This window comes from Miscanthus floridulus, chromosome 7 (assembly GCF_019320115.1).
Source record: "Miscanthus floridulus cultivar M001 chromosome 7, ASM1932011v1, whole genome shotgun sequence".
Taxonomy (NCBI): Eukaryota; Viridiplantae; Streptophyta; class Magnoliopsida; order Poales; family Poaceae; genus Miscanthus; species Miscanthus floridulus.
The window spans coordinates 41486849-41514140 of NC_089586.1; the positions used below are offsets into that span (position 1 = coordinate 41486849).

At 44.3% G+C, this 27292-nt stretch overlaps 2 protein-coding genes across 5 annotated transcripts in view; one reads left to right on the forward strand and one right to left on the reverse strand.

The window, feature by feature from the left end:
- Window positions 1-27166, forward strand: part of LOC136466917 (probable protein phosphatase 2C 12) — a 53894-nt gene extending 26728 nt beyond the window's left edge. For 2 of the 4 annotated variants that reach the window (XM_066465436.1, XM_066465435.1), the window contains exons 3-5: window positions 23380-23701; window positions 25755-26226; window positions 26348-27166. In XM_066465436.1, coding sequence (XP_066321533.1) covers window positions 25764-26226; window positions 26348-26751 — 867 coding nt within the window. In that variant the 5' untranslated portion in view covers window positions 23380-23701; window positions 25755-25763 and the 3' untranslated portion in view covers window positions 26752-27166. The other 2 variants (XM_066465434.1, XM_066465437.1) reach the window with 2 other exon arrangements.
- Window positions 13669-18471, reverse strand: LOC136465412 (uncharacterized). The gene is made up of 6 exons (XM_066464156.1): window positions 16153-18471; window positions 15753-15890; window positions 15582-15644; window positions 15080-15314; window positions 13726-14581; window positions 13669-13672 (listed from the first exon to the last, which is right to left on the reverse strand). The coding sequence occupies exons 1-6, from the start codon at window positions 18469-18471 to the stop codon at window positions 13669-13671; spliced, it is 3615 nt and encodes a 1204-aa protein (XP_066320253.1).
- Window positions 27167-27292: the final 126 nt, after the last annotated feature.

The following is a 27292-nucleotide window of genomic DNA, read 5'->3' on the forward strand; positions in this document are numbered from 1 at the left end:
CTTAGTGAAAACAATTGGGGGAAAGCCATAATAAGACATATATTGTCGAGGAACACTATCTTTATTGATCATGAACGTTGATCTCTTGTGGCTTGTGTACATGTTCTTCCTTGTGTTGTTTTCATGTGTAGAATCTTCTTAGTTGGCTGATGTGCCATGTATTGTTGACTTCTTTTCCATCTTCAGTTATCAACTTGTACATGCCTGGTCCGGTGACTTTTGTGACAATAAAAGGACCTTCCCATGGACTGAGTAGTTTATGGTGTCCGTTAGTTTTTTGTATTCTTCTTAGCACTAGGTCTCCGATTTGGAGTGATCGAGGTTGGGTATTCTTGTTGTAGTGGCGTCTTAAACCTTGGAGGTATCTGGCTGATTGAAGGGTAGCATTTACTCTGACTTCTTCTGTACTGTCGAGTTCTAATCTCTGGGTGTGTTCTGCTTCTCCTTCATCATATTGTTCTATCCTTGGTGACGTCCAGATCAAGTCGGTAGGTAGTACTGCTTCTGATCCATAAACTAGGAAGAAAGATGAGTATCCGGTGACTCTGCTTATTTGAGTCTATAGCCCCCTAAAACTTTGGGTAATTCTTCAATCTATTTGGATCCATAGTCCACTAGTTCTTCGTACAATCTTGGTTTTAATCTGGCTAGTATGAGTCCATTGGCCCTTTCTACCTGTCCGTTGGCTTTTGGATGTGCGACCGATGCGTAATCTATGCCGAAACCACAATCCCGTGTCCAACTTTGGAATTCTATAGCTGTAAAGGGAGAACCCAAATCTGTGAGATTCGATTGGGCATGCCAAAGCGGTGCATAATGTCTTGGATGAACTCGACTGCTTTGGTTGCGCTGTATTTTGCGAGTGGTTTGTATTCAATCCACTTGGTGAACTTGTCAATTGCTACAAAGATGTACTCAAAACCGCCCTTTGCTTTCTTGAGAGGTCCTACTTGATCTAGCCCCCAGCAGGAGAAAGGCTAAGCGGGTGGGATGCAAATGAGATTGTGAGCTGGTACATGAGCTTGTCTTGCGAACATTTGACAACCTTTGCATTTTCTGACGAGTTCTTCTGCGTCTTTCAAAGTGGTTGGCCAGTAGAATCCAGTGTGGAATGCCATGCCGACTAGTGTTCTTGAAGCGGCATGATTTCCACAGCAACCTGAGTGTATTTCCTCTAAGATCTCTTTGTCTTTTTCAAATGAGACACATTTTAGGAGTACTCCTGAAGATGCGGCTCTTCTGTACAGCTTGTTCCCTACTAGGACGTAGTTCTTGCTTCTGCGAACAACTCGGGTAGTCTCTGCTTTATCTGCTGGCAACTTATTCTCTTTGATGTAATCGATAAAAATCTGGGTCCATGAGGTGGTGATTACCAAAATCTGGGTACCTTTAGCTGGGAGTTTAGGGGTTATCTCACCAGGTTGTTTGATAGAGGGAGCAGATAACTCCTCTATGAATACGCTGGGTGGTACCTTCGCCCTGTCCGATCCAAGCTTGGCGAGGATGTCTGCCGCAATATTAGAATCACGCAAGACATGTAGAATTTCCAATCCTTGAAAATGTTTTTCGAGTTTTCGTATTTCAGCACAGTAAGCGCCCATGTTTTCTTTGGTGCAGTCCCAATCTTTGTTGACTTGGTTAACAACTACCACCGAATCGCCATATATGAGTAATCGCTTGATTCCAAGGGTAATTGTCACTCGGAGCCCGTGGATGAGGGCTTCGTATTCTGCTTCATTGTTTGTAGCTTGCCATAATATCTTAAGGACATACTTGAGTTGCTTTCCATCTGGAGAGATGAAGAGAACGCCTGCACCGGCTCTGCCTAGCTTGAGTGATCCATCAAAGTACATCTTCCAATGGTCAAGGATGGTGTTTGACATAGGTTGTTGAATTTTTGTCCACTCGGCAACAAAATCGGCAAGGGCTTGAGATTTAATTGCCTTTCATGGGGTGAAATCGATATTGAGAGCACCAAGTTCAACCGCCCACTTAGATATGTGCCCTGTTGCATCTCTATTGTGTAGGATGTCTCCGAGTGGGAAATCTATCACCACGGTAATCTTGTGGCTTTCAAAATAGTGGCGAAGCTTGCGTGAAGTGATCAGGAGGGCGTAGAGTAGTTTTTGCACATGCGGGTACCGGATTTTTTATTCTGACAGTACTTCGCTGATGTAGTATACAAGGTGTTGTATTTTATATACATGCCCTTCTTCTTCTCTTTCCATGACTATTGCTGTGCTGATCACAGTAGAAGTTGCCGCAATGTACAGCATCATGTCTTCATTTTTCTTTGGAGGTGTGAGAACGGGCAAGGAGGTGAGGTATGCCTTAAGTCTTCTGAAAGCTTCGTTGGCTTCTTCTATCCACTCGAACTTGTCTGTCTTCTTTAGTAGTTTAAAGAAAGGTAACCCTTTTTTGTAGAGTCTTGATATGAAACGATTGAGGGCCGCCATGTAGCCTATTAGTTTCTGCACATCTTTGACACTTTGAGGAGGGCCCAATTCTGTTATGTCTCGAATTTGCTTGGCGCTGGCTTCGATTCCACGATGACTAACCAAGAATCCAAGTAGTTGTCCTGAAGGAACTCCGAATACACACTTGTTTGGGTTCAATTTCCACCTCCACCTTTTTAGGTTTTCGAAGGTTTGCTTTAAGTCTTCAATTAGTGTGTCCGGGTTCTTTATTTTTACTACTATGTCATCCACGTATGCCTCTACATTTTTGCCGATCTAATCACCAAGGCACGTTTGGATAGCTCTTTGGTATGTGGCACCAGCATTCTTGAGTCCAAACGACATGGTCTTGTAGCAATAGGCACCGAATGGAGTGATGAAAGATGTCTTGCTCTGGTCTTGTTCCTTTAATGCGATCTAGTGATATCCTAAATAGCAATCAAGAAAGGATAATAGGGCAGATCCTACTATTGAATCAACTATTTGATCAATGCGTGGTAGCCCGAACGGATCTTTCGGGCAGTGTTTATTGAGATCTGTGTAATCGACGCACATGCGCCACTCGTTCGCATTCTTTTTTTGTACTAGAACTGTATTTGCTAGCCAATCTAGATGAATGATTTCTCTGATGAATCCGGCTGCCATTAACTTTGTGATTTCTTTTTTAATTGCTGCCTTCTTGTCGGGTGAGAATCGTCGTAGCCGTTGCTTCACAGGCTTGGAGCCTCCATTGATATCAATTCTGTGCTCAGCCAACTCTCTTGGGACACCTGGCATGTCGGCCGGCTTCTAAGCGAAGATATCTTTATTGTCCCAAAGGAAGCTGGTGAGCACGAGTTCCTATTTTGCCGAGAGGTGGGCGCTGATGGTTGCCGTCTTGGAGGGATCCCCGGTGCCTAGGTCGATTTGCTTGACGTTGGCTTCTTTTGGTGGTACGAGGATGCTGGGCTTTTTAGCTGGTATCTCTAGTTCTTCTGGGCTTATTTCTGCGGCAATGGTGGCTATTTCTTTTCTACCATTGGCGGTTTGTGCTTTTGCTGCAATTTGAATTGCCTGAACATCGCAGTCAAAAGCGCGCTTCAAATCACTTCGAAGGGAAAGGACTCCATTAGGCCCTGGCATCTTAAGCAATAGGTATGGGTAATGCGGTATCGCCATGAATTTTGCTAGTGCTGGGCGCCCGAGGATTGCGTGATATGATGAATCGAAGTCTACAACTTCAAACTTGATGAATTCTATTTGGTAGTTTGAGGGAGTTCCAAAAGTAACCGATAGAGTGATTTGTCTAAGTGGCATGGCTGCCTTGCCGGGTACTATCCCATAAAAAGGGGTGCTTGTTGGTGTAATCATCTCGGTGAGTTGTAGTCCCATCTTCCTTAGCGTTTCTAAAAAAATGATGTTGAGTCCGGCTCCCCCATCGATTAGTACTTTTGTGACAGTCATACCGGCGATAGTTGGATCTAGAACCAGTGGGTAATGGCCAGCATTTCCTATGCTAGTCCATTGGTCTTCTCTTGAAAACTGGATTGGATACTGTGACTAATTGAGATATCTTGGAGTAGCCGGCTCTGCTGCCATGATAGTTCATAGAGCTAGCTTTTCTTGATGTTTGCTTCTGGAATCTGATGCCCCAGCAAAGATCACTGCTACTGTCCCCCTGGATTTTTGGAATCCCTTGTCTTTATGGTTGTCTTCATCTTTTTTTTATTGTCTTCTTTAGTGTTTACCTTATTATCTTTTCTTGTGTAGCGCTCGTTGAAGGTGTAGCAATTTCCGGTGGTGTGATTTCCTTTAGGATGCAAGATGCAACGCATGTTTTCAATGTCATCATACCCTTTGGGTTTGGAAAACTTCCTTGATTTATCAGCCACTGTTACGGTGTTGTCTGGTCCATGTTTTCCTTCCTGATGTCTGATGTTTCGATGATTTCGCTTGTCCGGGTTGTCTTGGTTGTTTCTATTCGGGAACCTTTCTCGTGTCTTCTCCTCTGTAGTAATCATCTTTTCTACTGTGCATCAGAATTCTTCATTGTTTCTTGAGTTTTCTTTGCAGAAGTCCTGAAATTGCCACCTAGCCATAATTCCATGAGAGAAAGCTTCGATTACTTCTCGTTCGGTGATGTCATGTACTTGAGCACGTAGTTCGCCAAATCATCGATAGTAATTTTTGAGAGTTTCACCTCCTTTCTGCTTGAGTCCTTTTAATTCTGCATGGGTGATGGGGTGCGTAATGATACCCACGAAATTTCCACAGAAAACTCTTTGCAAGTCCGCCCAATTTCTGATTGACCCTAGATTTAATTTGTCGAATCATTGGAGGGGCATGGTTTCCAGTGCCATGGGAAAAATAAGGTCTTGATATCGTCATCTCCTCTAGCTAGTTCAATCGACTGCGAGTAAATTCTGAGCCACTGCCTTGGTTTGGAATTGCCATCATATTTAGAGTGGTTGGATGGCATGAACTTGTGAGGTAGTCGTATTGAAGCAAGTCTATTCACAAAACAGGAGAATCTATCATGTGTTCTGGCTTCTGTGTATTCTGATTCAGCACCTCCTTCTAGCCAACTATTGTCTTGATGAGAGTAGTAATACAGGGCTATCTGAATTGGTACTTTGCTTTTGTTCTTTCTTGGTTGTTCGACTCGGTAGTTTTGACTATGGTCCCTTCTACTTTCTCTGTTGTGACTTCCACTTGGTCCGAGTCTCTCGAAAGTAGACTTCCTTTAATTTTGATCTTCCTATCTATGAGATGTTGACCTGGCCAGTAGTCTTGAGCGGGTCTCTTCGTCGTGTACCCTTAGAGCTGTTGACCAAAGAAGGTCCCGAAGCTGTTCCTGTTTTTCACCGAGAAGTGAAGTCGCTCCGAGTTCTTCTAGTGCTTCTCGGATCCTATTGTAGGGTGTATTCACCGCGCGTCTTTCTTCGACTTCTTGTTCTGATTTTCTTCTATTGTACTCAGCTAGATCTGACTCATATTTGATCTAAGCTTCCTTGCGCTGCCTAGCACGACGTTGGTGTCCTTGTTTCAATTTGTTTCTTCTTTCTCTGGCTTGCTTCTGATTCTTGGTCTCACCATCGTGCCCCTAGATAAAGGGTGATATGTTGGACTCAGATTCATCTGATGACTTGATGTCGGGTGCTTCTGGGGGGACCAATGGTGATCGAGGACGGCGAACCATGAATACTTCTTGTGCGTGAATTGTTCTATTATCGGTGTTGGTTTCCATACTGTCAGAGTCGCTGACAACTTTAGTAGAGGCTTCAAGGTCATAGATCGAGTCTCCTTCTTAGTAGGGTAGAATCACTGTCGTCGTTGTGCCGACTAGTCGGGTTCCGCTATCCTCAGGAATAGAACCTGGCCAGTGGACAATGCAGTTTTGAGATGTTATAGTTAATACCAGGCCTTCCTAAGCTCCCTTCAGTTGCATTCTAAGCACTGGATCGAGGGATCCTTCAGGCCATGCCTGATAAGATTTTGCCATTTTGTGGAGTTCGAACAGAAAAGGACTTGACTTCTTGAAAGGATTCTGAGTGTACTTCGAGTTGTGTTCTTGATAGGCCGAAACCGCTTTCTAGAACCCTGCCGGAAAAGAACTTGGCCCCTTAAAAGAACTTGGGTAGGGCTCCGTCTCGGATGCGGAGCTTGAGTTTGAGTTGGATGCGCAAAGCTGCGAAATCTGAGTTGGATCGGACATCACGAGCTACGCGAATCTTCCAGCGAGTTGATCCATCGTAGTTGTCGAAATAGAAAGGTCTTCATGGTGATCCGAATCTTCAAGGAGATGGCTTTGGAGCTTGCCATCGTCATCTGCCTCGTAGATCCATGAACCGAAGATGAAGGTTGATCCTATCGAGAAGATCATGTTGTCGAGGTCCATCGAGCTCTCGGATGCAGTTTCGCCGAAAGCCCCTACCTGGCGCGCCAGCTGTCGATGTTTCACCACCGATAGCCTGCCACGGGGGTACCCATGGCAGTTTGTTCGGGCTTCAGCGTATGCAGAACTCGATGGTAGACGCAAGAGACAGTCGATTTATCCTAGTTCGGGCCCTCGACCGTGATCGAGTAATAGCCCTACGTCCAGTCGGCGTTAGCCTTTGCGTTGGATTGATTGTAAAGTGTTGTGTTACGTTATGTGTGTGTTGTCTCTCCAGGAACTCCACCCTCCTTTATATAGTCAGGAGGCCAGAGTTCTAGTCGGTTTACAATGAGGTTCCTAGTAGGATCATAGAATAATACTACTACTAAAATTATAGGGAAAGAAGTCCTAATTAGATTAGATCTTCTCCCTTCCTTGTGTAGTATCCCGTGGGTCCTCTACTGACAAACTCCCCTCCAAGGAGTGACTGACAAAAGACCAAGAAACCAAAATGCACTCAACCTGGTAGGCAAAGGTCATACCTGTTGGAGCCCCTCTTGCGCCATAAAGGTAACCACTAACAAGCTACAAAAGGTCCTCATACTGAGTTAAAGCCACAACCATGTGGCCCTCATAGCTGTACTGTAAGTTCTAGATGTTCGCTTACAGATAAGTCCTTAGGCAGAGGAATCTAGAGCACCATAAAATATCCCAATGCTCTAGCCCCCTTGTTTCATGTTGCTAAAAAGCATCTTTTAGTGTTTATTGCATAATCCATTAGTCAAGTTATAAGATCATGCTTTAGTTTGAGCACTAGCATCATACTACCCAATGCAATACCTCATATGTAACAAGGAATCCAGGATATTAAATAGCTAGGAAACTTACTACGGTTGCTAAGGTAGACACATGCATATGATTAAATTATTAAAGTGAATAGGACAACAAGAAAGATCATATGCTATACTTTCCTTAAACTTAGATCCTTCTTCTAGTCCAAACCTTCAATGAATTGTTTCTGGATTCACCGCGTATAGCTCATCAACTGGACATGATCATAAAACACCACACAAGCATCCATGCAATCATACATGAAGCAAATAATAGAAATAAATTAGAACAATATACCAAACATAATAAACAACAGCTAAAAAGGTTTTAAAGATGTTCTACACGTTACTGCGAACACACAGACGTGAAAATCACTCTAATCGGAGCTATAACAAAAAGTTATGAATTAAACAAGATTTCCTCTAATAAAATAATAGATTAAATCTAACCTTGAATTTCAAAAGTTAAAAATATATTTAACAGTAGGATGAACATATAGATTACTCAATTACGAATCTAATGCAACTTGAATGGATCAAAACAGAGTTAAAATAAAGATTTTATGGCATAAATAAGACTAGTGGCAAAACTGTAAATAGATGGAAGCGTATTTTGGATCTAACCGAAGAAACTACGTTTTCAAAAGAAGAAAACGTATTCTGAATCTAACAGAGGGATTTTATGCTTTCTGAAAGAGAAAACGTATTCTGAATCTACTAGAAAGAAACTACGTTTTCAGATTAGGAAAACGTATTCTAGAAGTGCGCCATAGACTGCGGGTTAGATTAGCGAATAGGAGGGGGTCTCTTTTGCAAATATTTTAGCTGAACCGGTATCATCATTTGTAGGCCATCGGATTAGACTCGGGCGGCTGGGATTGGTTCGGGAGGGGGAAGTGGTCGGCGGCGAGCTGGACTGCGGCGGCGCCATGGCCGAATAACGGCAGACCTCGCCGGAGTTCATCGATGTCGATGCTGCGGACACCGTTTGGCTCAGGAAAATAACGGGGAGCAAGAGGAGAATGAGGCAAACACGATGGAGGGGCTAGTGCAGCGGTGATGGCTCGGGCGTGACGCGGTGCTCGACGGGGCGGCTCGAGCTCGCCGGAGAAACATCGGTGGCGCGGCACCAGCGGTAGAAAGCGAGGGAGAGAACAAGAAGGGTACTCAAATTTCTCTTACCTCCTGTAAAAGCTCGGCAAGGGAGTTGCGACGGTGGAGGAGCAGCGGAACAGTGAACGTAGCAGTGGCAGATCTCCTATGGCGGCGGCGACTTCGCGGCGGCTCTAGGAAAGACGATGGTTGCGTTGGGTCGAGATAGGGAGAACGGTGTAGTGTCGGTAGCTATTTAAAGGGAGGAGCAGCTTGCGTGGCACACCAATTGGGGAGAGAACGGGGTGGCTGTGGACTCCAGTGGTGGGGAAGTGTCCATCTCGAACATGAGCCGGAGGAAGGGGGAGGTCCTGACATGTGGGCCCCGGCTGTTGGCGGGCTAGGTGATGCGGGGCCAGTTGCTAGAGACAGAGGAAGAGGAGCGGCTCGGCTAGGCTGTGGCTAGCTTTGATGGGCCACGCGAGGAAGCAAGGGGAGCGGTGGGCTTGCTGTGCCGCGAAGAAAAAAGGGGCGTTGCGGCTCTGCTGGCCTTGCTGAGCAAGCCCAAGGCGCTCCACGCGGGGAGGAAAAGAGAGGCGGGCCACAGGGAAAGAAAGGAAGCGGCCCAGTGGTGCGAGTGAGGCCGAGCGGGCCATAACTGAGAGAGAAAGAGGAAAAGAGAGGTAAATTCATTTTCTTATTTTTTCTGAATTTTATTTTCAAATCCATTTTCAAAAACGTTTTAGATAAATTTTAATTTTGGATGAAACCACTCATCACAATAAATCAAATGCACCGGCATGTATGCACATCCATGTTTCTACTCCTTATGATGAATTATAATGAAAAATATTATTTTTCCTATATTTCATGATCACAAAATATAAAATTAAATCAATTTATATCTTTTTCGAAAAGAGCAATTTTAGGGTGTTATAATTCTACCCCTTAAGATGAATCTCGTCCTCAAGATTCAGAAGACGTCGACTAGAAGATAGGAATACTTCGTCTTTGGATTCCTCTTTGCTTTCTCGTGTAGCTCCATCGTCTTGATAAGTATTCCACTTTACCTTGCATACCTATTAATCTTACTCCAAGTAACTTGTTGAACTAATTCCAAGATTCTAAGAGATACTCCAAACAATACTCAGGTAACTCCAATCACTAGGCCACCTTGTCAGGCTTGATGTCACATTGATGTTTTCTGAGCCCACATATAACCAATTATAGATGTCCCATATCTCCTTCCAAAGGTTTCGATCCAGCGGACCTATGGGTTATGGGCCCACCATGCTTCCGGGGCGCAAACTAGAACATATGATACTTCATCTTGCAAATTCTTTAACTTTACTATCTCCCTTAAGAAAAGATCAGCTAGGGAACACAAAATGGGTAGCTTGCACCTTCTTCTAGATGAGGTAATTAGTATCAAGACATTCTGACATCCCAGTGATACTCTTGTGTATGGGCAAGAATAAGAAATCTAAAATTTCTCACGAGCAGAAAAATAGCAGTGCAGTAAAATAGTTGTAACTCTCATTCTATTAATCCAATGAAGTTGTAGATTACACCGTTGGAAAGATTATCAAATCCTACACAACTTCTTTATAGAACACTTTTCCAAATTCTGCAGTTCATGTAGCCAAAAACAGTGCACAACAGAAATTGTTCTAGGTTTCAGACAACATAGGTGCATCATCTTGTGATTTTCATAATTCCATAACCAACATAGATATCAGGGTGATTCTTATGTTTAGAGAAAGATGTTGAAATCTACTATTGTACATAATTTTTCTATGAGTTTTGGTCTTCCAAAAACAGAGATAAGAGCTGAAGAGGGTAGGCTGCTTCAAAAAGACAGGATAGGAAAATAGAAGAAAACCATAACCCAACTATTTATTCCACTGATCCTTATACCTTAGGCCTATAAACTAAATGAAATTGTGGGCATACCCAACAAGATTATTGCTATCATTAGAAAGATGCAAAACAATCATGAGCATAATGACAATTCAATAAAGCACTAAAGGTGCACAATTGACTCAACTTACGATACATCGTCCTCATTGCACTAGGGGTAACAATCCTAAGACTCATCTTCTGAAGGATCGAAACGGGCGACCAGAGGGGGGGTGAATGGTCACGGAAGCCAAAAATAATTTCTAACCCTTCCCCTAAACACAAAACCTGATTAAATCACGTTTTTCAAATCTGGCCAGAACTCTATGTACCTAGTAAACCTGATGTGGACGAAAATCCGTAACTCTGATCGACCTAAAAATTTGTCAGATTAAACTAGATGAAATTACAAAACTAACCCAACTGAAATCACGTCAATCGGACTTACGGATCTTGAGATAAAAATAAAACAAGCAGACTATGTCAGATGCTGACGAGAATTGTAAAGAACCAATCGAGATTCACAAGATCAATCATTATAGATGAAAGATTAAATTGAGTAATTGAACTTACAAAAGTGCATCTAGCCTCCGCCCGAACATCCTCCCTCTCTTAATCGGAGAGATCAACAAAAACCTCTCACTAGAATTCAAACCCTAGGCTAGACCGGAGAGAGGAAAACTGAACCGTGGAACCCGGGGCACGAGTACTGTTCATGGGGTACTGTTCATGTGTGAATAGTAACTCGCCGAGAGTCTAAAACGTTCCTCCTTCTCAACCCTAGGTGCCACATATTTATATCTCCAAAGAGTGGCACGACCTATTTTCACATAACCCCCTACGCTAAATAAATCCAACGTAGGGGCGTAAATTCCAATTACGTCCTCCATGGCAAATTCCACGATGTCCGCGATCCCTCCATCTCCGCGATGTGATCCTCGCGATGTCGCCGCACGACCATCCGAAATCGTATCGCGATCGCCAGAATTTTCCATCTTCGGCCAACGCCTGCCGCACGGGCGTCCCGGTACGATGCATGGCTTTGTGGCTCAACCAGCGAACCCCGGATTTTGTGGCATAATCCGGAAACCTCCCTCGACGTCCTCCCGCCATGTAGCCAGGTACAGTAGACGTACACCGCACGATCACCTGTCCCTCGAACGCAAGCCTCGATCCGCCCTTCTCCGCCCCCGCGGTTTTTCGACGCGGCATCCTATCTTCGTTCTTCACTCGTCGCCGCATGTACCTTGTCTCCACCTGTCACCTGCAACCACAACCTGCCAAGAGACACGTCACACGCACACCGTGTTGTCAATCGCTCATCACCAAGGTGCTAGCCCACTGGCATCTCAATCTCCCCCTTGATGAGTGCATTGACAACACCACACCGCACAAATTTATTCGTACTGAAAAAGAAAAATAAAAAGAAAGAAAAAGAAACGATCTTAATCCCCAAAGACATGGGCTAGCGAAAAAGCTAGGCTCGACACAATCAAGACAGAAATTCACTCTCCCCAAAGTGAATCAAAAGCCATATCAATCTCCCAAAAGCAATCTCAGCAGCAAAACTCACAAATTTCAGCAAAACTCCCCCTCAACCCCTCAAAACAAGCATGCCAAGTCTCAGCAAAAACGAATTCAAACTCCCCCTGCAAGAATGAACGAACTCCCCCTGCAAGAATGAATTTGTGCGCTACTCACTCTCCCCCTTGTTGACAAAGCACTCTATCAAGATAAAATGCAAGGAACCAATTTAGAGAAAAGCATGTGAGAAAGCACAAGTTGAAGCTTCTGAGACATATGCCAAATACTTATAAAAGCTAACCAACAACACTAGCTATCCAGAGAAGGAACAATACAATGCTATGACCAATAAAAATTTAGAACTGAAATCTGTTTGAAAACTAATGTGCCAGGCAAAAACATGCACATTCCAAACTCAATGCAAAGCTGAAGACAAAACGTATAGCGAGCTCACACGACAGATACACAGCTTCAGTCAAAGTTCACTGCAACGCCCACAAATGCATTCACTTGTCATATTTAATTCTGACTTTTGTGAGCATGATAAGCAGGGATATGGGAAGCAAGAGTTGTGCCCAGCCAGTTTGTTTAATTTTGTTTATGAGCGAGAACCAGCAGGGACATGGGAAAAACAGAGTTGCGCCCATATTTAAATTTTCAGTAAGGCAAGCAGATCATGAGCTAAATAGCAGAGATATGGGAATTCAGAGTTTTTGCTCACAACCATACTATGCACTCCCGAGTTAAAACTTGTATTGTGAGTTACATTTGCAGTGAAAACCCATTAAAAGAAGCTGACTACCAAACCGTGAGCAAGATATATGTCAAGTATTCAACAAGTCACTAGATCCAGAAAAGCAAGCATAGCCCAACATAATTTTTTAAGTATATATCTGTGCTGTTTTCAAAATAAAAATTGGTCAAGCAAAGCATTCAAACCTCTCCAAAAGCATCAATCGCAAACTAGCCAAAACAAGTATAAGGCATATGTAACTGAAGCAACTTACAATGATACTAGAATGGGTAACACACCCCGAACTCACCACGCAAACGTGCAAACGTGGTTTGATCGAGTGGTTTAGTCAGAATATCAGCAAGTTGCTGACTAGTATCAATGTATTTAAGCTTAATATCACCCTTCTCAGCATGATCCCTCAGAAAATGATGACGAACCTCAATGTGTTTCGTCTTAGAGTGAAGCATAGGATTCTTTGCAACACTTATAGCGCTAGTGTTGTCACACAAGAGAGGAACGCGAGAAAACGACAAACCAAAATCGCGAAGGGTAGCTATCATCCATAAAAGCTTAGAACAACAACTAGCAGCAGCAACATACTCAGCCTCTGTAGTAGATTGAGCAACATTAGATTGTTTTCTAGAGGACCAAGAAACAAGCGAAGAACCCAAAAATTGGCAAGTACCCGATGTAGACTTTCTATCCAAACGACACCCAGCAAAATCAGCATCCGAATAACCACACAAACTGAGAGTTGAAGCAGCAGAGTACCAAAGGCCAAATGCAGGAGTAAATCGAAGATACCTCATTATGCGCTTCACCGCCTGACGGTGAGAAGTCCTGGGGGACGCCTGAAAACGAGCACACATACACACAGCAAAGTGTATATCTGGCCTCGTAGCAGTCAAGTACAGCAGCGACCCAATCATGCTTCGATATTCCTTCTGATCCACAGGCTCTCCATCCTCATCAGCATCCAAAGCAGCGCTAGTCGGCATGGGCGTAGAAATTGGCTTCGCATCATCCATCGCAAACTTCTTCAGGACATCCTTCGTGTACTTTCCCTGATGCACAAATGTACCTTCTGAAGTTTGTTTTATTTGTAAGCCAAGAAAGAAATTCAGCTCGCCCATCATAGACATCTCAAATTCTTTACTCATCACATCTGCAAACTTTTTCACAAGAGCATGAGAGGAACCACCGAAAATGATATCATCCACATAAATCTGAACTATTAAAGTGTCATTTCCTTGCCTGAGGAGAAAAAGAGTTTTATCAACTGAACCCATTTTGAACCCGTTTTTAAGCAGAAAAGTTTTCAATCTAGCATACCAAGCACGAGGTGCTTGCTTCAAAAAATATAAAGCCTTTTGCAACTTAAAAACACGATCAGGAAAATTAGGATGTTCAAAACCAGGTGGTTGTTTAACATAAACTTCTTCTTCTATAAAACCATTCAGAAAAGCACTTTTCACATCCATTTGATAAAGCTTATATCCACGTGAAGCAGCAAATGCAAGCAAAATACGAATGGCTTCTAAACGAGCAACAGGAGCAAAAGTTTCACCATAATCAATACCCTCTTTTTGAGAAAAGCCCTGAGCAACCAGCCTAGCTTTATTTCTAACAACATGACCATCTTCCCCTTGTTTGTTCTTAAAGACCCATTTAGTTCCAATTGGTTTACAAGAAGGAGGAGGATCAACCAAAACCCAAACCTGATTCCGTGCAAAATTTTCTAACTCCTCATGCATGGCATTGACCCAGTTAGAATCAGATAAAGCATGTCCAACATCTCGGGGTTCAAAAGAGGCAACAAAGGCAGTATGCGCAAAGACACAATAATTTTTATTTTTCATACCTCTGTTCCTTGTCGTGCGTTCATCCAAATTACCTATTATGTTCTTGGTAGGATGACGATTCTGAATGTGTCGTGGTGCTGTACGTTCTGAAATCGCCTCCCCCTCAACTGCAGCCGGTACATGATCAACAGTCGATGAAGCTGCAGGCTTTGCTGTAGATGTACGTGTCAGCGATGGTCCATCCTCCAAAGTGGTGGAGGGCGCCTGCTCAGGCTGGGCGCTAGGCTCCCCCTGCATCACAGGCTGGGCATCATCGTCATCGTCGTCGTCACATCCATCTTCCTCTTTCTCATCCTCAAAAATATCCTGCCCGATCTTGTCATCACCTGCACACTCAAAAGCAGAAGAAAAACAAGGCATTGTCTCGTCGAAGGTGACCTCACATGTCTCATCGATGCGGTTAGTATCAAGATTAAGCACACGGTACGCTCGCCCTTGCAAGGCATACCCCAAAAATAACCCATCGGAAGAACGCGATTCAAATTTATCCAAATTTCCCTTTTTTAATATAAAACACTTGCAGCCAAAAACTCAAAAGTGGAAAACTTTGGGAGGTCGACCAAATCTCAACTCATAAGATGTTTTTCCTAGAAAAGCTCTCAGAAAAATGCGATTAGCAACATAGCAAGCGGTGTTGATAGCCTCAGCCCAAAAACGTCTAGGAGTTTTATGTTCATCAAGCATTGTCCTAGCCATCTCAACAAGCGTACGATTTTTACGCTCAACAACACCGTTCTGGGGAGGAACGTAAGGTGAGGAAAACTGATGATCTAAACCTTGTTCTGAACAAAAAGCCTTCATGCGAGAATTCTTAAATTCCGTACCGTTGTCACTGCGAATTGCTCTAACGGCATTATTTGACAACTCGTTTTTCAGCTTCAGAACAAGATCATGAACATATGAGAAAGCCTCATCCTTAGATTCCAAAAAGAACACCCATGAATATCGAGAAAAATCGTCCACAACGACGAGCACATACCACTTCCCACCAGCAGACCGAACACGGGCTGGACCAACAGTGTCCATATGTAACAGTTCACCCGGTCGTCTCGTCATCACCTGAGTCACAGGTGCATGAGAAGCAGCAACCATTTTTCCATGTTTGCAGGGAGCACAAATCAAATCCTTTTCAAACTTGAGTTTCGGTAAACCATCAATTAAATCCAATGAACTCAAACGACAAAGCAAATCAAAGCTCAAGTGGCCCAACCGACGATGCCACTTCCAAATCAGGGGGGAACCATGAGCAACTAAACAGCGAGTTTCACCAAAAGATTTAGAAAAATCAGCTATAAAAATCCGTCTAAAAGGAGAAATCTTGCAAACAAGGTTACCAGCAGAATCAAGAACACGTGAATTTCCTTTCTTAAAATGAACCTCAAAATCATCCTCAAGAAGTTGCGAAACAGACAGCAAATTATAATGCAAATTCTTTACCAATGCGACGTCCTTTAACATGTATTTATCTGTTACCTTGATGCAGCCATGCGCCATTACCTTACCTTGACTTTTATCCCCAAAAGTGATGTTTTCCTTTACGCTCGTGGGGGTGAGGCTGGAGAACCATTTATCATCTCTGGTCATGTGGCGCGAACAGCCGGAGTCCATTATCCATATGTCCTCCTCGCCTCCAACCTGCAATCAACAACGAGAGCAAGGGTGAGCTAATGACTCAACACTGGGGTTAGGATAATGTAATGAAAACCAGTGCTGAGCCACTTGCTCAAAAGAAGCGTTAGCAAAATCAAAGTTCTCAAAAAAAACGATGAGAACCACGAGGGGGAAAACATGGTCTGTCATCCCGATGTTGTGCAAGAGCATGAGTACGTGAGCGAAAACCAGAAGAGCGAACAAATGGCTCACGTCTCAAAACAGGACGATCATGAGTACCACGTACAGGGTACTGCTCACATCTAAAAACACGACGATCATGAGTACCACGTGTGGGGTACTGCTCACGTCGTTCAGCACGCATCCTCCGATAACAGAACTCATAAAGATGACCATCATGACTGCAAAAATCACAATGATAAAGCTTGCGTGCAGGAGCGAAAGAAGCCTCAGCATTAGAACTAGAAGCAACAAAAACAGGCTTAGCAAAATGATCACAAGAAGAACCATTTGGCTTAGTATTTTGTACACCCTTGAAGTGTTTTGGCTTAGGCACCCAAACCTGCTTTTTAGGAGCAGATCTAGATGTCTCAACCAGCAACCCATCAGAGGTGACACCTGAACCCTTCCTAGGAGGTGGTCCAGTATATTTAGCCAAAGGTGGATTCTTCTCATCAACAGGCGGTCCACTTTTTTCACCAAAAACATGTTTCAAGTCATAACCGGGACCAAAACGCTCACCCCGTTTAATTTGAGCAATAGCCATACCAATTTGAGGCTCACGAATAGAACACCAACCAAGAATAGTTCTCAAATGCTTATTTTCTTCTTCCAAATCAGCAAGTTTGGCCCTTAAATCATTATTTTCAACAACAAAATTAGGACAAGTTAGGCATGAAGGAAGAACCGGACAAGTGTGTTTTTCCAACTCAACAATATGTGATTTAGCAACATTTAATTCAGATCGTAAAGTTGGACAAATTAAACAAACCGGCAAATCAGGACAAGTGTGTTCTTCAAAATTTTTTACCCGACATAAAGCATTATCCAAGTCAACTTTCAGAAGCGGGCAAGAAACACAAGTACCAAGCAAATTCGACCGAGAACGAAGTTCATTTAGTTCAGCATAGAGTTTATCTCGATCATCAACAATGGAAGAATACTTGGTTTGCAATTTAGAAAGTGAAATCATATGAATAGAGCATTCTTCACATTCATCAGGTTCAGTAGGATTAGATGCAGCATTTTTTAGAGTAGCTAGTTCAGCACAAGTTTTATCATAATCAGTTTTAAGTTTAGCCAACACTTTATTTTGCTTATGAACAATTTTAGTTAAATTAGATATTCTTTGTTCTACAGAAGTGTCTACCTCATCATCAGAAGTTTCATCGTTGTTGTCGGTTGATGCATCACCCTCCAAGGCCATAGTACATATCCCACCATTGATGCCGGTGTCAGTGATGAAGCAAAGTCCGTCTGTCTTCTTCTTGGGTGTCTCATCCTCGAAATCTGAATCGCTGGAGTCTAACGAGCCACCTAAAACATACTGTCCAAGAGAAGATAACAAAACATTTGCAGCCTTAGCGACTTGCTTGTCAGAGTATTTTTGTCCGCCTTTCTTCCATTGCTTATCCTTCTTCTTCTTCCTCTCCCTGAACTTCTCCTGGCGCCTGGAGGAGTTATTGCCCTGCTCAAAAGATCTCTGCTTGTTTGGGCAATCAGCAGCAAAGTGTCCTCGCTCACCACAGTTGAAGCAGCCATCTGAACATCTTCTATTACGCCTGTTGTCATACACACGCTTAAACTTGTTGGAGAGCAGTACAAGCTGATCATCATCTAGCACCTCCAACTCCTCATCTGCAACATGACACAAAGAAGACAAAGCAAAACTGGAAACATTTGGATCAGCATTAGTGTTAGTCTTATTTCTAGAAACCAAAGCCATTGGAACGTCAGAAGAAGAAGCAGCTGTGGGATTTTTCAATTTACGCTTAGAAACAATTTCGATCTCTTTTGATTTGAGCTTACTGTAAAGCTCATCAGTGGTGAGAGTCTCATAACCTACAGATTCAACGATCGCCTCAACTTTCATATCCCATTCATCATTAAGTGAATGTAATAATCTGAGAGCCCTAGCATGATCATCATAAGGCATATTGCTATTCATGGCCTTCATCTTATTAACAATCACTTGAAAACGTGCAAACATGTCATCAATAGACTCACTAGGCAATTGGCAAAAAGCATCAAACTCTTTTCGGTGAATCTCAAATTTTTGGTTTTTCACAGTGTTTGAGCCTTCATGATATTTTCTAAGTTTCTCCCAGATCTGATAAGCGAGATCTTCACTAGAAACCCGATCATATTCAGTTTTACAAATAGAAGCCTGTAAAATAGCAACAGCGCGATGATTTGTTTCAAGAAGCCCGATCTCAGCGGCGTCAGTCGGTTCCTCAGCTGGAATCACATATGTGGCATTTTGTGTGATTTTCCATAGCTTCAGCGACTTGCCTTTGAGATAGTTGGTCATACGTGCCTTCCAGTAATCATAATCAGTCCCATCAAAAAACAGAGCGCGAACATCAAACTTTTCATTGGTCGCCATAGCTTTCAGCACCGATTAAGGTATAGAAAACCTAAACCGGCTCTGGTACCAATTGAAGGATCGAAACGGGCGACCAGAGGGGAGGTGAATGGTCGCGGAAGCCAAAAATAATTTCTAACCCTTCCCCTAAACACAAAACCTGATTAAATCACGTTTTTCAAATCTGGCCAGAACTCTATGTACCTAGTAAACCTGATGTGGACGAAAATCCGTAACTCCGATCGACCTAAAAATTTTTCAGATTAAACTAGATGAAATTACGAAACTAACCCAACTGGAATCACGTCAATCGGACTTACGGATCTTGAGATAAAAATAAAACAAGCAGACTATGTCAGATGCTGACGAGAATTATAAAGAACCAATCGAGATGCACAAGATCAATCATTATAGATGAAAGATTAAATTGAGTAATTGAACTTACAAAAGTGCATCTAGCCTCCGCCCGAACATCCTCCCTCTCTTAATCGGAGAGATCAACAAAAACCTCTCACTAGAATTCAAACCCTAGGCTAGACCGGAGAGAGGAAAACTGAACCGTAGAACCCGGGGCATGAGTACTGTTCATGGGTACTGTTCACGTGTGAACAGTAACTCACCGAGAGTCCAAAACGTTCCTCCTTCTCAACCCTAGGTGCCACATATTTATATCTCTAAATGGTGGCACGACCTATTTTCACATAACCCCCTACGCTAAATAAATCCAACGTAGGGGCGTAAATTCCAATTACGTCCTCCATGGCAAATTCCGCGATGTCCGCGATCCCTCCATCTCCGCGATATGATCCTCGCGATGTCGCCGCACGACCATCCGAAATCGTATCATGATCGCTAGAATTTTCCATCTTCGGCCAACGCCTGCCGCACGGGCGTCCCGGTACGATGCATGGCTTTGTGGCTCAACCAGCGAACCCCGGATTTTGTGGCATAATCCGGAAACCTCCCTCGACGTCCTCCCACCATGTAGCCAGGTACAGTAGACGTACACCGCACGATCACCTGTCCATAGAGGTTGTACACTTTCACTGTAAGTCGTGATTTACCCTTTCGTCCGAGGCGGCCAACCTCTTGACCCACTACCAAGGAAGGTTGGTAGGGTTCACTATGAAGCCTTTCAAAGGTTCGTCTAACAAGTTAGGGTCGCTAGATTTCCCCATCAATAAGCATGAACTCCCCTCCAAGGAGTGACTGACAAAAGACCAAGAAACCAAAATGCACTTAACCTGGCAGGCAAAGGTCATACCTGTCGGAGCCCCTCTTACGCCATAAAGGTAACCACTAACAAGCTAGAAAAGGTCCTCATACTGAGTTAAAGCCAGAGCCATGTGGCCCTTATAGTTGTACTGTAAGTTCCGGATGTTCGCTTACAGATAAGTCCTTAGGCAGAGGAATCTAGAGCACCATAAAATATCCCAATGCTTTAGCCCCCTTGTTCCATATTGCTAAAAAGCATCTTTTAGTGTTTACTGCATAATCCATTAGTCAAGTTATAAGATCATGCTTTAGTTTGAGCACTAGCATCATACTACCCAATGTAATTCCCCATAGGTAATAAGGAATCCAAGATATTAAATAGCTAGGAAACTTACTACGGTTGCCAAGGTAGACACATGCATATGATTAAATTATTAAAGTGAATAGGACAACAAGGAAGATCACATGCTATACTTGCCTTAAACTTAGATCCTTCTTCTAGTCCAAACCTTCAATGAATTGTTTCTGGATTCACCGCGTATAGCTCACCGACTGGACATGATCATAAAACACCACACAAGCATCCATGCAATCATACACGAAGCAAACAATAGAAATAAATTAGAACAATATACCAAACATAATAAACAACAGGTAAAAAAAGTTTTAAAGATGTTCTACATGTTACTACGAACACATAGACATGAAAAACACTCTATTCGGAGCTATAACAAAAAAGTTATGAGTTAAACAAAAATTCCCTTTAATAAAATAATAGATTAAATCTAACCTCGAATTTTAAAAGTTAAAAATATATTTAACAGTAGGATGAACATGTAGATTACTCAATTATGAATCTAACGCAACTTGAATGGGTCAAAACGGAGTTAAAACGAAGATTTTATGGCCTAAATAAGACTAGTGGCAAAACTGTAAATAGATAAAAGCGTATTTTGGATCTAACCGAAGAAACTACGTTTTCAAAAGAAGAAAACGTATTCTAAATCTAACAGAGAGACTTTACGCTTTCTGAAAGAGAAAACGTATTCTGAATCTACTAGAAAGAAACTATGTTTTCGGAATAGGAAAACATATTCTGGAAGTGCGCCATGGACTGCGGGTTAGATTAGGGAATAGGAGGGGGTCTCTTTTGTAAATATTCTGGCCGAACCGGTGTCATCAATTGTAGGACATCAGATTAGACTCAGGCGACCAGGATTGGTTCGGTAGGGGGAAGTGGCCAGCGGCGAGCTGGACTGCGGCGGCGCCATGGCCGGATAACGGCAGACCTCGCCGGAGTTCATCGATATCGATGCTCCGGACACTGTTTGGCTTGGGAAAATAGCGGGGAGCAAGAGAAGACTGAGGTGAACATGATGGAGGGGGCTAGGGCGGCGACGATGGCTCGGGGGTGACGCGGTGCTCGACGGGGTGGCTCGAGCTCGCTGGAGAAACATCGACGGCACGGCACCAGCGGTAGAAAGCAAGGGAGAGGACAAGAAGGGTACCCAAACCTCTCTTAACTCCCGTAAAAGCTCAGTAAGGGAGTTGCGATGGCGGAGGAGCAGCGGAACGACGAACGTAGCAGTGGTGGATCTCCTATGGTAGCGACGACTTCGCGGCGGCTCTTGGCGAGATGAAGGCTGTGTTGGGGCGAGATAGGGAGAACGGCGCAGCGTCGGTAGCTATTTAAGGGGGGAGCAGCTTGTGTGGCACGCCAATTGGGGAGAGAACGGGGCGGCTGTGGACTCCAGCAGCGGGGAAGTGTCTGGCTCGGACACAAGCAGGAGGAACGGGGAGGTTCTAACATGTGGGCCCGGGCTGTCGGCGGGATAGGAGACGCGGGGCCGGCTGCCAGAGATAGAGGAAGAGAAGCGGCTCGGTTGGGCTGTGGCTAACTTTGCTGGGCCGCGCGAGGAAGCAAGGGGAGCGGTTGGGCTTGCTGGGCCGCGAAGAAAAAAGGGGCGTTGTGGCTCTGCTGGCCTTGCTGAGCTAGCCCAAGGCGCTCCACGCGGGGAGAAAAAGAGAGGCGGGCCACGGGAAAGAAAGGAAGCGGCCCAGTGGTGCGAGTGAGGCCGAGCGGGCCAGAACTGAGAGAGAGGAAGAGAGAGGTAAATTACTTTTCTTCTTTTATTCTAAATTCTATTTTCAAAAACATTTTTGATAAATTTGAATTTTAGATCAAACCACTCATCACAATGAATCAAATGCACTGGTATGTATGCACATCCATGTTGCTACTCCTTATGATGAATTATAATGAAAAATATTCTTTTTCTTATATTTCATGAGCACAAAATACAAAATTAAATCAATTTATATCTTTTTTTCGAAAAGAGCAATTTTTAAGGTGTTACGGCTATATTGCTATTAATGTTGTCTTATTTAACTAGTATGTTAGAGATCTTCATGCTAGTTTACGAGATTGTCATGATTTGTATTCTGCTATTAATCTAGAAATTAATCAGAAAATTGCCTAATTATTCAACATAGACAATGATGATCACTTAAAAGCATCTTAAGAGCAACTCCAAGACTCTCTATATCCGATCCTTCCTAATTGTTAGTAATAGATATTTTGGGGAAAAAAACACCCACCAATAACTTTTTAAATTGGTTATCCAAATATAATCATCCTTTATTTCGGATTTCTCGCTAGCCAGAGATAGATAACGACAATGGCTCTCTAGAGTGCACATAAGATATAAAAAAGTTGTTGGAGACTGAAAAGATATAGAAAATATTTATTGTGAAAATGACTCTTCAAATAATAATTTAGAGAGTGGGTTTCAGAAAGACTCTTGGAGATGCTCTAAGAATCAGGGGTGGAATATATATATATATATATATATATATATATATATATATATATATATATATATATATATATATATATATATATATATATATATATATATATAGGAGGGAACTCTATTATTTAGAGGAACATAAGTTACTAAGGACCTCTTTGAACCTGAGGTTGGGAAAAGCACGAAAATATAATGCTTAACTTTAAAAAATACATAAAAATGAAAGATCAACTGTTTTGGTGAAGCACAGAAAAAATACAAGAATTCAATTAGAGAGTCAGTACAACAAATATGATGTTCTATGACGATTTTCTTGTGATGATGAATCAATTCATCACTAAACCCTTCTGTTTTATGATGTTTTATATAAGGCGTGGTATTAATTAGTGATACAAAGAATACTTTTTTATAATAAGATTATACATCTGGATAGAATTTCTCCAAAATTTCTATGGAACAAGATACTTCATAAGAATCTTATTGGATTTGTAGAAATCCACTCTCTTGTTAGTTCCAACTTCCGAAGTTTTATATAGGATTGTAATCCAGCATTTCCCATTGCTCCAAAGGTGGCCTAAAATAACTATGTACCAACAATTGCATAGCATGACTAGGACTGAGGTGACGGTCACGTACTGTGACCTCACACTTTGAGTTGTACGTGTCTCGTGGTGCGACAAATGTACTCTCCCTCGATGTCGCATTTAACTTACGCGATCTTGGTGCAATATCTTTTTACCAATAATTTGTTTAACATTATATATCTCTCAAATCCTTTTTGATATTTTGAAGTGTTGTTCAATTACAACTGTATGCAAATAGATACTTGCATATTTTGAAACCAAATATTAATTTGACTGACCAATTAAATCTTATTGTAAACGATTGGTTCTGTTTTTTATAGAACACCGGAGGAGGTGAGAGGCTCGATGTACCTGAATCCTGAATCCATAGCCCGGTGATGTTTTTCAGGGTCATGCCTCGTGGAGATTATGGTCATGTTCACTTGTCTTATAATCCGTATTTTTCAACTTGTTTTTTCAGTTGGAATCGTGTTTTTCTCTCAATGTTTCAGCTCATTTTTTCAGCGAAGCGAACAAGGCCTACAGAGGTCAGAGGGGGTGGGGTGAGAGGTCAGCTAGCTCATTACAAACACTAAACACCAAATCATCCGTGATACGTCGAAGCTGTAGTGGGAAGCGGTGAAACGATTTGTTTTCGTCACGGTAATCAATCCAGTATAAAACTACTCCTGTAGGAGTAGATCAACCCCGCCTATTATTATACAATATATAGTAAAAAAATGAAACAAAGTCAACGTGCCTACATGCTGATGATACCCGTAGGCCATATGTACGTCTAGTTGGCTACGCGTGGCTTAACTGCCAAGCACCGGCCCCGCTGATATAGCGAAACCTGCAAAAAAACAATACGTCTGCCGACGCCGGCCTCCCAATGGTAATCCAAGCGAGCCGACCCGTACAGCAATTCTTTCTTTATTTTTTTGTTTGTTTGTTTCTTCCTGTCCCCATTAATCAAGCAAGGGTTGAAACTTCAGAGAGATTTTCATTTTCCTGTATTGATTAATTAAAACATGGAAGCAAGCAAAAAAAAAAAAAAGAGTCAGAGCACGGCTCCCGGGCGGCCCCGTGGGACGGGTTCACCACTTCACCGGCGGCCGGCGGGGCAAACATAATAAACGCGCCAAAAACTTGGTCAGCACACTCGCGCACCCACAAAACCACCGCGGAATGCCGGAATCCATCCACTGTTTGTTACTCCACCCTTTAAAACGCCGCGGCGCATCCGGGTGTGGCTCAGTGCCGACCGGCCTCCCCACTTCCACCCACCCACCCCTCTATGGCTCTAGTATCCCTGCGACTGCGCTTCGCCGCCCGCCATCGTTGAGCTTGAGCGCGTCTGCTGCCTCTGCCTGCCACAACCACAGCTTCTGTTGCTCTGTTCTGTTCTCCCGCCAAGGCAAAGGAGGGAAGGGAGAAAGAAGAGGCGGGTACGTTGAGCCGGTCGTTCGGCGGTCTCGGTCGGTTGACATGGGGATCTGCGCCTCGTCGAGGCGCGTGCAGCAGGAGGAGGACTCCGACGAGAACGTGGTGTACGTGATGGACGAGCAGGGCGGCGGGGGAGCGGACGGGGACGGCCATGGCCGGAAGGTGGCCTCCCTCTTCTCGCGCAAGGGCAAGAAAGGGCCCAACCAGGACGCCGTCATCCTCTGCAAGGTTCGCGCTTGCACGGTTGCACCACCCTCCACTCATCGCCCTGCTTGCCGCCGCCGTGCCTCGGCTGCTCCGTCGGTCCCACCCTCTTCCAGTTGCTGCTTGCACGGCTGTTTTCTGTTCCTCTGCACGCATGCAGAACCAGTTCGCATAATTGACTTCAGGTTTCATTTCATCATTGTCAGAGTACCCAAAAAAAAGGATTTTGTTATTTCTTTTGCGAATTAGCCACAATTTGGATGACAACTGCTTCTTCTTCTTCATGAAAAAGGAGATCTTGATGCTGTCTCAACAATTCTTTGGATTTCTCAGCTTTTTCTCCCTTGTATTCATTCGTTTATCTCTCTGTTTTTTTAGCCACGGAGCTCTGGTAGATCTGTACTGCTACAGATATTTGTTTTCTCTGGTTACAAAAGATTTACTCCACCGACTGTAGCTCACTGTTCCGTATAATCATGGATTAATTGTACGGGAGTAGTGCCATCTTTTGCAAAGGAAAACCCCTGGTTTTCTTCTGGTCTTTTCCTCTTGGGCATGCCGCGGTCCTTGCGAGGCGCTTGACCTGGGAGGGAGGTCAAGAAATTCCAGGAACTGTCCTCTGTATTACCACCACCGTCCACCAGTACATACATACATACACAGCAGCCCCAACAAATTCACCGCACAGCAGGGAAAAAAAAACGTGATGATTCCTGTTTCAAACCACGGAAACGAGTTTCTTCCGCGTACGGATTTCCCCGCTGTTTTGATTTGCTAGTACGACAGCGAAACAACCCGGAATTTCCATTCCGTCAACGTCATAGGCACACCGCCGGTTCTGTCTCTGAATATGTTTGAGTGTCACAATGATGCTTTATTCTCTGTTTTCCCCCAAGAAACCAACAATCTCACCTACCGTTTGGTCTCAATTGTCAACGATAATATCTCATGTTATCATTTGATAATCATCACCAGCTTGTTGCTTGCTACAGTCAATGCAGTCTGAATGCATGTAATCAATCCGAACGGACGATTCTGATGCTCGTCATGCACTTCTTCTCCTCAGGGATTCGGCATGGAGGACGGCGTGTTCTGCGGCGTGTTCGACGGCCACGGGCGGTGCGGGCAGTTCATCAGCAAGCTGGTGAGGGACTACCTCCCCTTCATGATCCTGAGCCACCGGAACGCGCTCCTCCTGGGGGGCTCGGACGACGACGACGATGACCCGGTCTTCAGCGACGCGTCGTCCACGGACGGCAGCGGGCGGTCGTCGCCGAATGCGCTGGCGCCCGCGCAGCTGCTGGAGGAGTGGCGGGAGGCCTGCGCCAACGCGTTCCAGGCCATGGACAAGGAGCTCAAGCTGCAGGCCAACGTGGACTGCAACTTCAGCGGCACCACCGCCGTGTGCGCCATCAAGCAGGGCAAGGACCTCATCATCGCCAACCTCGGTGACTCCAGGGCCGTGCTGGCGACCATGTCAGAGACCGGATACCTCAAGGCCGTGCAGCTCACCACCGACCAGAAGCCCAACGTGCCTCGTGAGTGTCTGTCCTAATTAACTCCTAATCGATCCATCATCCATCGATGGATCACAAACTCCTATCTATCCTTGTCGATGCATCATGCATGGACAACTGAATTGTACGTGGTTGGTCGCAGAGGAGGCGGAGCGGATCAAGCGCTGCAACGGGCGCGTGTTCGCGCTCAAGGACGAGCCGTCCGTGCTGCGCGTGTGGCTGCCCGACGAGGACTGCCCCGGCCTGGCCATGGCGCGCTCGCTGGGCGACTACCGCGTGAAGCGGCACGGCGTGGTGTCGGAGCCCGAGGTGACGCACCGCCGCGTCGCGCCGGGGGACCTGTTCATCATCCTGGCCACGGACGGCGTGTGGGACGTACTGAGCAACGAGGAGGTGGTGTCCATCGTCTGCGCCACCCCGCGGAAGCAGCACGCGTCCAAGGCCGTCGCCGAGGCCGCGGCGCAGCGGTGGCGGACCAGGTACCCGGCGTCACGCGTCGACGACTGCTCCGCCGTCTGCCTCTTCCTAAGGGACCAGCAGGACTGAGCCAGCAGCGTCGCCGCCGACAAGGCCAAGGCGGCCGCCGCGAGACCGCCTCACGCCCGCTAACCGCTACCTGCTAGCTAGCCGGGGAAGACGGCGGACGAAGCTCGCTCCGGCGAACAAGCCCGCCGGCGTAGCTTCGTCGCGTCCGTCCGTGTCCGGCGTTCTTGCTCTACTGGTGTGCCGGGAGTGTAATTAAGTGCTGTAACATAGTGTTAATTAAGGTCTAATGTTTTTGCGACAAGGAGATGAGGAGAGAAAAAGGCGGGTAATTTCTCAGTTTTGACTGTTGATCGGTGATCGGCTGACCCTGCATGGTAATGGTATGGTGTCGGAGGAAGCGAATGGCTGGCAGGAACGCCGTGTACTCCGTGTGGCATGTAAAAAGTTTCCAGTTAAAGAAGAGTTACCAGTCGAAGTGCCTTTTTTGTAGACATAAATGTTACTCCCTACGTATAAAATTAAAAGTACACCGCGTATTTTGTTTTTCAAAAGTCAAATTTGGTATATTTTGATTGCCATTTGGTGAAATAACAAGTACTCC

What these genes read in the sequence shown, in the direction of transcription:
- LOC136465412 (XM_066464156.1), bottom strand. Translation starts at nt 18,471, where the DNA reads ATGGCGACCAATGAAAAGTTTGATGTTCGCGCTCTGTTTTTTGATGGG. An exon ending in GGGATAAAAGTCAAGGTAAG is followed by an intron (nt 15,645 to 15,752) that starts GTAATGGCGCAT and finishes CAACTTCTTGAG; the next exon opens with GATGATTTTGAGGTTCATTT. An exon ending in TTGATTCTGCTGGTAACCTT is followed by an intron (nt 15,315 to 15,581) that starts GTTTGCAAGATT and finishes CCTGTGACTCAG; the next exon opens with GTGATGACGAGACGACCGGG.